Raw genomic sequence first — 12103 nt, forward strand, 5'->3', positions numbered from 1 at the left:
CAGGGTCACCCTCGGACCCGGGCAGGGTCAACCTCGGGCCCGGGGAGGTCGCCCTCGGACACGGGCAGGGTCACCCTCGGAGCCAAACAGGGTCACCATCTGTCTCATCCCGTTCCAGTCATTACCCCGGAGCATCCCGGCCGCAGTGACTATCTGGACGGCCTGATCCGGTGACCGGTCGGCCGTGGGGCGCACCGTTCCACCCTGCCGGTCACCGGTCAAATGGACGGTGAAATTCGACCCGACCGGCCGCAGACCCAACCCGGCCACAGGGCAATGGGCGAATCGCTCACTGTCACACCCGGACTCTTTGAAGGGCTCGCCGCAAATGAGCACCGCGACTAAAATCAACAGCAGCCTCATGCGTGCGCGCCAAGAGCGACAGAGCGCCGTCTGTACGGCCGCGCCGTCAGCCCTCTGCCCGGCGAGCCTCTGATGAGTACTGGCGCAGTCTGTACGGCCGCGCCGTCAGCCCTCAGCCCGGCGAGCCTCTGATGAGTACTGAGCGCAGTCTGTACGGCCGCGCCGTCAGCCCTCAGCCCGGTGAGCCTCTGATGGATCTCGCGTGGCTCGCCGGCCGGCCGTCGTCACCTGCGTCTAATTCAGCGCGGCCCGCGCCACCGCCCGACCACACGTGGGTCTGTGCACGGCGCCACAGCTCGGCGGGCCACCGGAACCGCCATGGAGGGATCGATCCAGACCGGGCTGACGGCGGACCGCGACCACCACGCCATCTGCACACTCTCCAGCAAACTACAGGTTACATTTCAGCCCACAGGTAGCGGTCAGGTGAGCAGCGCTCCAGCGAGGTCCCTTTTTCACAGCGCGGCAACGCGGTCGTCAATCAAACAAATACGAAAACAATGCCGTAAATCCGCCGAGCGCCGCCGGGCGCCCGGCGTGGCAGACACGTGAGTGAGCGGTGCGGCTCCGTCTGGGACGGGATGGGGAGCGGCAGGTCGGCGGACCGAGCCGCCGTACCACTGCGAGACAGATACATCACACATGGAACTGTATCTAATCACAGCACCAGTCAGGGGCGTCGTTTTGTATAGGCCTGGTAGGGCCCGAGCCCTACCAATGTTTATTTGGGCCCTACCAATGTTCGCTGAGCCCTACCAATCTTTTGTCACTTATCAGTTGGCAAAAAATCAAAATAAACAGATAAGCAAATAAACATATTTGTACAGTCGTCACAGATGTGTGTGGCCTGCTGGGCCGTAGGAGCTGCTGTCGCGAACCCTTCGCAAGCCGGCAGGGGGTTCTCAGGGAACGGCAAGGGGTCCTCACTCCTCAGACCGGCAAAGGGTCTTCAGAGGCCGGCAGCACCTTCAGAAGTTCAGTGGGGTCCTTAGAGAACGGCACGGTACTCTCAGACTCTGGTGGGATCCTCAGAATAGCCGGTGTGGGCCACGCAAAAGTCACCGGTGGGTGTCCGTCAGATGCACATGTGTGGGGCTTTCAGAGGCGCCGGTGTGGGACCTGCACAGTCGCCGGTGAGGGCCCTCTTAAGCGCCGTTTCGGGGTCCTCAGATACACTGGTTTATGGCCATCACAGATATGCGTGGGACCGCTTAGAGCTGCTGAGCTCTGACGAGCCCTGTGGGGTCCCTTTGAGACGAAATATGGCCAGCGTGGACCCTCAGCGGCCGATTGGCGCCGCAGGGACCCGAAGGGCCCCCTGGACCCGATGGGAGGGGCACGTGCCCCCTGTGCCCGCCCCCCCTCACTTGGCTACGCCACTGGAATCTATCATGTTATGTTTAAGATCTCTGCAAGATGTATCCCCCGTTTGCGGACTCTGCAGAGAAAAGGCAAGCTCGAAAGGAGGCTTAGCGCGGTGTTTTTAGCCCCTTTATCGAATATCTAGAATTAAAGTACTCGGCTTTTCCGGACAGTTTCGTGACTGTATTATTGTCACTTCGTCAGCGGTATACAAGTAATATAAACATTTTCGAATATCTAGAAGATGTCATTGACTTGTCACCGTAAAGGAATTGTGGGTGTCACGTGGGTGTCACTAAGGGACACCGTGCCGAGTTGCGCAAGTGGAAGCACACCGAGTAACGGCTACCAAATGAGTGTTACGAGTTGAAGTTAGTCGGCAAGGTGATAGCGGTTGCATTTTGGAATGCCGACGGGGCTTTGCTTGTCAACTTTCTAAAACAGGGGCGCACAATTGATGATGTGCGTCCATTCGATAGACATCGAGGAGAGGCTATAGGGAAGCTGATTAAGTGTGCACCTGATCCACGTCCACGCACTTGCGTACATGCGCGGCCGGGTGACGATCAGTGAAGCGATGAAATGTGGCTTCGAGTTGTTGTCGCATCCACTTTTTTCCGAACTCTGCACCCTCTGGTTGCCACCTCTTCCCCAGGACCCCAACATAAGGAAATTAGCAGTGGCAACTTCGCTAACTGCAGGGAGACTAAAGCAGCCGTCTTGGACGTGGGATGGGTTCAAAACCCACTTGATTATGGAGACTTTGAGGGCTCTCCCGAAGCGCTGCGCGAAATGTGTTTGTCTTAGCGGTGGTTATTTGAATAAATGAACTTTTTGGTCTAATAAGTCGATGATGTATCTCTCTACTTCTTCATGGTCGGGCAGGTAACTTTCTGAATGCCGGCTCGTACTGTCATCCTTTTATTTTGGCAAGCAGGCCTTTCTAACTATCGTGGTGTTTCGAGACCTCGTTAGTTGTCGAACCCTGCAAATTGCAATTGGCGCGGGCCTTCAAAGCCGCTCCTGGCCCCGCAGCAGTCTTTTTCATTCGGCTTGGGCCATCAAAACCGTTCCTGGCCCCTTGCAGCACAGCCGTGCCGTGGGCCTCTTTCAGAATGGCGTGCATTCCTCCGACACTATTATAACTGCCTATTTATCTGCACGTTTTGTGCATGGAGCTCGGTGAGGACCTAGACTTCCGAAATGTTTTTTTTTTATATTTTGGTTTGTCTTGTCAATGACCAGGGCGAAAAAATGAGTGGCCGAAATCCGATGAGAAAGGCAGATTTGGGGGTACCCTACCTTTTAAGCCCCGTCACATATGGCCGGCCGCCGCCTTTGGGCCCTACCAATCATTTTCGGAAAACGACACCCCTGGCACCAGTGCAGACCCTCACCATTGCTCTATCCCTGTCGTGGAGGTCAAACAGACTGAGACAGGGTCTAGAATTAGCGATCTAGAATGGAAGGATAAAGCGCCATGAGGCGAGGGGTCGAGGCCAGGTCAATAATGGGTCTTCTGATCAATGATGTTTGACTAACCAAGTCACGTATCTCGACTCAACATGCTACTTACCTAAATGCTGTTGTGCAACTATCAGGGCGGCAAGGTAGCCAAGTCTCATGCAGCTCAAAGTAGCAGTGGTGAAAGCCAGCTGCATGCACAGATGTCATGGACAGCTGACACGGAGTCGGGAGTTGGTGTGACTTCATAGAGCACTGGTGACGGAGCAAGCGCGGACCGTAATCAGTCGAACGGTAACCAGATAGCTAAACAGCCACTTAGCCAGCCAGCTAGCCAACCAGTGACCAGCCACTCCGGCAGCCGGGTCGGTCCCAGCCGCGCGCGGCATTCCCTTTTCCAACTCAGCGCCTGTCGGGTTCCCACCATAGCACATCCAGTCGGCGGTTCCGGGGGCTGTCAGATCGCATATGTCATCCCTCGCCTGTACGGCGGGGCGGGCCGGGCGGCTGCGGGCTGGAGCCGAATCTACCGGCCCCAGCGGCCGTCTGGGAGGGGAGAGGGGGGGGGGGCGGCTGACTGAGGGCTGAATCTACCACAGCGGCCGTCTCTGCTAATCCGCCCTATCACGGAGCTGTCGGCAGAGTCCGTGTGATTCAGCCGTCCGAGACGGCGCCGGGCATCGACCGACGTGCGACGGCACGGCGCAGAACGGGTAAAACAGACGCCTTAGAAGGCGACGCAGCGACGAAACGATGACTGGTCAGAGCTCCGACATGGCGCGACACTCACAATCGACACATCTGACCTCGGCGGCTCCCCGCGGTCAGCATTGTTCGGTGTTTGAACTGATCGGCGGCACTCGTTCCGGCCATCCTCCTCTGGCCCCGTTTGGTCATCTCCAATCACAGCTCCAATCACGACCCCTCCCACAGCCTGCGACGTCACTGGCACGCCCCTTCCGTCTGCCGGACTGGGTCCCCCTCCCCTCCCCCTACTGTCCGACACCCTATCGGCGGCCATGGGCAGGCAGTGTGGCTCCAGTGGCACAACACGTTGCTCTTCTACGGCCGCTGGCTGTTGTGGTGCCCACTGCCCAGCCGCCCCCGGTCCTTCCCGTGAACTGATGGCGCACGGAGACAACCGTCCATCTGCCCATACGGAGCTGGTCGCATAGAGCTCTTCCCACAGAGCCGCCCGTAAAGAACTGTTCAGATCGAAACCTCAAAACCGCTGTTGCACTGAACAGCGCACGGTCGACCAGCCAGCGTGTTCCGCTGCGCCGGTGCAGTGACGGGAGCGGCGCGGGGTGATTCCTCGGCGATGGGGGCAAGCGATCCCTGCACGCCGCACAGACAGTCACCGAGCAGTCAGACGGTCACTGAACAGTGGACAGCGAAAGGCGAACGTTCACCACATCAGGCTGTCACCTGACCCGTCTGCCGCGGCCAGCTACCACCACAAATAACAGTGACTGCAGGAGCCACTCGGCCGCCAGCCGCCAGTACAGTTGTCGCAGCTGCCCTCCGCTCTATCTGCTCCGCCAGCAGATCCGCTCTCCACTCTCTCCGCAGGCCCGTTCAGATTTCACTCCGATACGGCCCACTGAGTAATTGAAACCGCTCCCGATAGACGCGTTTTCCCTCCTCAGCTTAATGCATTTATTGAATCACAGCACACAGGCCAGCGCTGATGTCGATCCAGGAAAAGTAGCCCCTCAATGAGTCAAGCCAGCGCTGATTTTGTCCAGCAATAGCGTAATTACTCACTTTCGTACCGCCCTGACAGCAGTTCCTCGCTTGTTTGCGACTCCCCTTAGCTTTCCCCACAGCTCACCTGGATGTCAATGTATGCTCTGGGTAATGCGATGAGCTAGCGTGGCGTTTCGCTCACTATTGCCACGGTCAGAAGCAGGTGTATGTATGCTGCCCGGGATAGCGGCCTGGGATGGACGGCGCCGCTGCTGCCGCGGGTTACGGACCCGGTCACCTCTGCAGAGCCGCCGGTACCGTCTACCCCGTCCGCCGCGAGCGCCGACCGCCGGGTCACGGACTATTCGCCTCCTCAGGGCCGCCGGTACCGGTTTACAAGGCGCCGCGCCGCCCGCCGGTACAGGAGCAGCCCTGTCCACGGAAACCGGAGCCGAGGTCCGCCACACGACCCCGCGTGTCTGATGCTGCGTGTGCCCTCGCCCTTTCAGTGGAGATCGTCGTTCTATGGCGACCAGGGCAGCGGAGTCGATGGATTTTCGGCGACTCCGACTCCGATTCCGACTCCGGCTTTCAAAAACCAGCTCCGACTCCGACTCCGACTCCGGGCAGAATTGTCGACTCCGACCGACTCCGACTCCGACTCCGACTCCGCAGCCCTGATGGCGACTGTTCGATAGTCGGACGGAGAAAAGCCCGGGCCGGTGGACAGAATAGCTGGAGCTGGTGGACAGAATACCCCGCCAACTGATAGCCGGAACTGCCAGAGGATTTGTTGGGGATTTCGTATCAGCGTGGGGGCTAAATCCCATACAAACTCTGTCAAATCCCCTGCGAATCAAATCCAAGTTTGTTCAGAGATCTGACTGAATGCGGTCCGAGTGCAGTCGAGACTACCTCCTCAGCTCCACGCGCGGCCGGACCGAGCCCCGCCCGCGGGTGCCCGGTCCGCAGAGGCCCTCCGCGTGGACGGCCGGTCCGTGCAGGCCGGTGACCGGCGCCAGGGCGGTGCGGTCATTCTTGGTCCAGCCGAGGTCCACCCGAGGCCGGACTAGCGGTTCGTCCCAGGGCGCAGCCCATCTGATGACCAGGGTTTTCCCACTCTGCAGGCCAGGCTCCAGGGCGATATAGGCTATCCACTGCTGCTAACTAATTGTGTACAGCTATAGAAGTAGGCACTGAAACTAGCTAAACATCAGACCAAATGTGAAAGGTACTGACCACACACAGTTCCAGTTACCACCAAATACGTACTATCCCCTAATTTTGGTATGCATATCCCGTTCGCTTTCCAGATGGTTGTTCGCTATGCGTAGTTGTGGCGATCTAGTGCGATGACGCAGCCCCGCATTAGGCTGGCGGCGGCCGCTCCGTGCCGGCTTGGGCAGCCATACATTACGGAAGGTCAGAGCGCACCACTCGGAGAGGGAGGGACGGCAGAGCTGGCAGCGCGACCGATCGGCCGACTGACGACCGACCGATCGGCACTGTGTGGTTGCGGCGGGTCAACATGGTCCGCCGAGAGTTTGTCCGTGCGTGGCGGGCGAGCGAGGCTGGCGAGAGCAGCCATCGAGCGGAGGCGAGACTTGGCGACAAGAGTGGATACAGAGCAGTGAGCACTCATGTTCATCAACGGCGCCAATGTTCCCAAAATGAGACAGTTCCTAAGCGGCAATGAAGGTTAGCTGTGGCACCCGGCCTAGCCAGTTCAGATGCTGGGACCTGGGTGCAAGGCCCGCCCTGACAGCGCCGATGCAGCTGTTGCCTGGGCCGACCAGTGGCCGTAGGAGAGCCCGAGGCATGTGGGTATGGACAGCGATCAGCAGGTTCGCCACAGCCGTCGATACAAGCTGTGCATGCCTGGCTGAGTATCGGCTGCCACAAACCACCTTGAGCCAGCACAGGTCCAGTCGTCAATACCCACACTTAACACATACACTACTGCAGGCAACTCGCGGTCAGCCTGCATTTCAGCAAACCAACTCGATCATCGATGGCATCCGCCTAGCAATTAGAGCGGCACGCCTGTCTCTGAAACACCAGCCCAGAAGCTCGCCATCCAGTGTTTGCCCCTCACCCGAGTGCTGTGTATTGTTCACAGCTCCAAACAATGCCCCTGACCACACCGGCCGGGTCGCGTTTCTAAGGCGGGCTGCTCCGGTTAGCCATTGTTTGGCCGGAGACGGACCAAACATCCGTGTCCTGTGGCGTGGCTCGGCGGTTGAGCCTCGGGCCATGTGGCGCGGCACATCCTCTCACCACGGCCCGGCGCAGCGGCCGTGGGCGCCGATATACAGACGTCAGCCGCTGCCAGCGGTCCCCATACGGTGACGGAGCTGCAGTCTGCGCGGCCTGACCTCAGCTCATCTGACTAGGCAGTAGGCACTGACACAACATGACCTCAGCTGGCTTGACCTCAGTTGGCCTGATCCGACCTCAGCTGACCTGACCGGTAATAACCTGACATGACCTCAACTGACCTGACATCGCGCAGACTGACCAGGTGCCGACTGGTGTTACACTGCATGGGTTACCGTGTGTCGCGGCACTGACCTGACATCACGCAGGCTGACCAGGTGGCGCCGGTGCCGCCGCGCCGGAGCCGTCCGGTACGGGTTCTGCGACTTGGACCAGCTGGCCGGCGCCGACACCGACATCCTGCCTGTGGACAGACACACAGACAGTGGGGGTTAGTTTCCACTCAGTCACACAGACACAAGTCAATGCGGGAGACACGTACGGCCCTCCAGGTATTTAGTGGTTGGTTGCCAACATCACAATAAGCGATCTGCACTGATGAATACGTCTAATGGCTGTTGAAAACCATTGCCGAAGTGTGTGCACGAACCCTCTTCTTATTTCTATTGAGACATTTTACAGGAGTGTCCCTGTCATTCAAAGTTATTACACCAAAAGCACGTAGGCTAACCAACCACTCTTTTGCTGGAGGGCCGTACCACGCCCGTGTTCCCTTCCCTGCAACGTATGTGTGAAGCTCCTCAATGTAAATCCATCTGTTAAATCCCAGACCTATTAGCATGAGAGCCACGTCAAGTGTCAAAACATTGGCGCCCGATAATAATCTCGAGTGTTTACTAAGCCAACAGTCTGTGTGCGGAGCTCAGGGCGCCGATCTGTGTGCCGAACTAGCGCCGCCGCCGGTCGAACGAAACTCGATACAGTGCCAGCGGTCCTGGCGCTCCCCGATCCCACCGACCACACGGGGTAGGCGCGCAGAGCTCTGTGATAACTCGGCAACTCGTGCTGGGTGTACTGGTTTCGCTGTTTGAACACGACCAGGAGATCCCCGCCCCCTCGGTGCACCTTACATGTGCTACGGAGTCCCCGCCGGAGGCGAACCACAGCGCCCGCCGAGTTCGGCAGCAGCTCCCAGCGCCTGCCTCCCCGTGCACACAGAGGGGGAGGCGGTGTCTCAGTGCGCACAAAGGACAGGCACGCGCCGGGCAGCCGGTAGTCCTACGGGACCTGACGGCGCCGAACACAGCTCTCCGGCGGCTGCCGAGCCGCGCCGGGTCCCGCCGAGCCGACAGGGGAGCAGCCCCACCCAGCAGGAAAGTCAGACCGTCCATTGTCCGTCCCGGCCGAGTCCCGGCCGCGGCCGTCCCTGTGGCGGCCCCGCGTCCCGTCCAAGTGCAGGCTGACTCACGTGTGCTTTCCGCACGCGACGCATTCATTGACTTTAGCCGTGCGCTCGGCAGAAGGAGCCAGCTGAGGCCCGTGACGCCGCCGACTGCCGGGCCGTTCGGTCGTCCATCAGAGCTGCGCTGCGCTGCAGCCGACAGAATCTGCCAGGGTCGGCTCCCAATGGCCGGGCGTGGCGCCGCCAGCCCGCGCCGGCGGCTCACTATACGGCGATGCGTCATTGTTTGAGCAACAGTTCTGAAGTATCACCCGGTGGATCAACACAGCTCGGCGGCGTTCGACTTTGGACGCCACCCAACAAACTACTTCGCCGCCGTAAACCGACTTTATCTTCCCGGGAAAGATAAACACCATTTGTTTATCAGTTTTACACCGATAAACAGCATTTCCTCGTCGCTTTACGCCGTCTCGCATGTCGTCGACGCTTCGTCCTGTAACCGCCAAGATTACAGTCCAGGCTCATCAAACGGCGACCACAGAGGAGAGCAGGACAGAAGGGCAGGAATTCAGTCGTGCTGAGTGTCAGGCCGCGCGGGTGGAGCGAACGGGGGTCGGCCGCAGTGTGCCGTCCCCTAGAGCACCTCCAGCGGCGGGCAGACTCCGACGCCCTGTCCCTGGGGAGGAAGCGATAAGGAGGCAGGCGCATAACGCTTCACCGGCGACCGGCGCCGGAAGCGCCGGGGCTGCCTTAGGCGACTGCGCTCAGCATCCGGGCAGATGGTGTTCCGAGGGAGCCACGAGGAGACCGGGGGACTGCGCGGGACCGGGCGGACCGGACGGAGCCAGCACCGGGGAGACAGGACGGACGGGACCGGGGGGGGGGGCGGACGGAGCTAGCACCGGGGAGATAGGACGGACGGCTGAACCATTGCCAGAGGACCCCCAGTCGTGCCCAGAGGATCCCGAGCAGTTCCCAAAGAATCCCGAGTCGTTCCACGGGGACCCCGAGCCGTTTCCAGATGATCCCGAGCCGTGCCCAGGGGATCCCGAGCCGTTCTACGGGGACCCCGAGCCGCTCCCGGAGGATCCCGAGCCGTTCCCAGAGGATCCCTGGGAGGAGCGCGGGTGGGGACACGGCGGCAGCCTCTCCGCTCCACTGTCCGCTCCACTGTCCGCCGCGGCACTTTAACCGCATGGTCGGGTGGCGTGTCTCGGTCCAGAACAAAGCGGTGTTAGAGGTGTCCGTTTCACGCCCTGCCGACCATCACATGAACACCGGAGCCGGCCGGACCGGCACTAACCGGGGACGGCACGCACCTCAACACCGCTGTCCCGAGGGCAGCCGTCCGGCGACCCCCTGCGGCCCGGGAAGGCCGCGGCAGCTCGGCGCAGCTGACTTAGTGCTGAGTGGAACACCATTACAACGTGAAGACGACTCCGTGCTACTGTGCGAATGATGTGCAAGACAACAATTGTGTTTCATTTCGTGACGATTATTGTTCATCCAAATGCCATCCAAATGCACAAGGTGGAAAAGCTAAGCCGCCTTTCACAGCCGCTGCAACCGGCCGCAGCGTGCCGAGTCACACGCAGGCCCGGATCGGCCGTATGTGCGGCACTCGGCACCTGCACAGTGTACGGCGTATCACGGCCGGTACGTGATCGGGCAGCTACCGTTACACGCTGCCGTGCGCGAGCGCCGCCGCCGGCCACTCGACACGTCCGCGGCCCAACACGACCTTCGCACGGCGGGCACTGCTGCTGCGGCCGAGCCGGCCCGGCGCCTGCTGTGTGACCCAGCAGGGAACCCACAAGCACCGCTGCCCGCTACCCACAGAGCCGCCCAATAGCCACATACGCCGCAGGTTAGCGTTTGACGGCGGTGAGCGCGTCCCCAGAGCCGGCGGTGCGGGGCGGTTACAGCGGTCGGCAGCGCGTACCGCCGCGCCGGCTCCCGGCCGCATGGCGACGGGTTCCCGCCGTCACCAACAGACGACAGACGAGCAGTGCCCGCCGTCTGCCGCCCCCCCCCCCCCCGCCCCGGTCTAATTCGGGCGGCATCCGTCCACAGCCTCCGAAAGGGTGACTAGACACCCGGCGTGACGCCCCCACACGGGAACGAGTCGGCGGCACCCGTGACAGCCACCGGCACTGGACAGGATGGTGAGTGGTGACTCGGCGATCCTAGACACCAAAACCAATCAAACTACCTACTTTTTGTTAGGAATGGTCATGGTCTCGATGAAAGTCAGGAGTTATCGATAAGTTGAAACCCTTATCCAAAATAAAGAGGTGATAGGGGTGGAACGCGCGATGAGTAGGCATGCATGTAGTTATATTCATGGAACCCCGAAATACCGCACACAACGAAACGTAGCATGAGCAATGAGCATTCAATATGTGCTCCTACCTTGGCCAAAACACAGAAGTCACTGAAGGATACTGGGGGTGTGGTCCTCTCGGGGAGGAGCTGGAGACCCGGTGTGTGAACGGCTGGCCACTCCGGGCGCCAGTAACCGGAGTGTGGTCCCGTCGGGGAGGAGATGGAGCTGTGGGTGTTAACTGTGAACTGCTGGCCGCTCCCGGGGGCAGCCGGTCCTCTCGGGGAGGAGATGGAGCTGTGGGTGTTAACTGTGGACCGCGGGCCGCTCCGGGCGGCAGTAACCGGGGCGTGGTCCCGTCGGGGAGGAGATGGAGCTGTGGGTGTGAACTGTGGACCGCGGGCCGCTCCGGGCGCCAGTAACCGGGGTGTGGTCCCCTCGGGGAGGAGATGGAGCTGTGGGTGTTAACTGTGAACTGCTGGCCGCTCCCGGGGGCAGCCGGTCCTCTCGGGGAGGAGATGGAGCTGTGGGTGTGAACTGTGGACCGCGGGCCGCTCCGGGCGCCAGTAACCGGGGTGTGGTCCCCTCGGGGAGGAGATGGAGCTGTGGGTGTTAACTGTGAACTGCTGGCCGCTCCCGGGGGCAGCCGGTCCTCTCGGGGAGGAGATGGAGCTGTGGGTGTTAACTGTGGACCGCGGGCGCTCCGGGCGCCAGTAACCGGGGCGTGGTCCCGTCGGGGAGGAGATGGAGCTGTGGGTGTTAACTGTGGACCGCGGGCCGCTCCGGGCGCGACCCCTGACGTCACCAGTCGGCGGCGTCAGACGATCAATAGAGGCGGCGGGCGTCTCTCAGCGCGCTGCTGGCCGGGCCGGACCGGACCCCGTGACCGGGGCAGCGCGGCGGCAGAGAGACAATATTTAATCTCTCCGTCACAGCAAGACAAGACACGGGTAGCTGTCGCCCGGCGCGTGTAAAACTCGTGTCACGAACGCGGTATCTGTGCACGGTAGTCGCTGTCCTGAGCCCGGTATGCGCCGTGACGTCCACCGACACATGTCGGTAATGTCAACAGATCAGTCACTGCAGCGTCGCCCCGTCCCTCGGGACACACGGCCGGGCCGACCCCTGCCTGTGGCCCGCGAGAGAAGAGCAACTTCGCTAGCAGCCTTCTCATATGCGACAATCTTGGAGCTCCACTAGCTGGCTTCCGCAAATATCATTCCAACTTTAGTTCCAGCTAGCAGTCAAAACTGACAACATGCCATATCCCTCATACGCATGGA

The 12103-nt window shown here is 60.7% G+C and overlaps 1 protein-coding gene across 1 annotated transcript in view; it reads right to left on the reverse strand.

Annotated features, from left to right (window-relative positions):
* LOC122391740 (rho GTPase-activating protein 32-like) overlaps positions 1-12103 on the reverse strand; it is a gene marked incomplete at its 3' end in the record, with an annotated part of 146115 nt that overhangs the window by 115724 nt on the left and 18288 nt on the right. The window contains exon 2 of the mRNA XM_043385959.1: positions 7450-7558. Coding sequence (XP_043241894.1) covers positions 7450-7553 — 104 coding nt within the window. The remainder of the gene's footprint in view (positions 1-7449; positions 7559-12103) is intronic.

This window comes from Amphibalanus amphitrite, unplaced genomic scaffold (assembly GCF_019059575.1).
Source record: "Amphibalanus amphitrite isolate SeventyFive unplaced genomic scaffold, NRLGWU_Aamphi_draft 000452F_arrow, whole genome shotgun sequence".
NCBI lineage: Eukaryota > Metazoa > Arthropoda > Thecostraca > Balanomorpha > Balanidae > Amphibalanus > Amphibalanus amphitrite.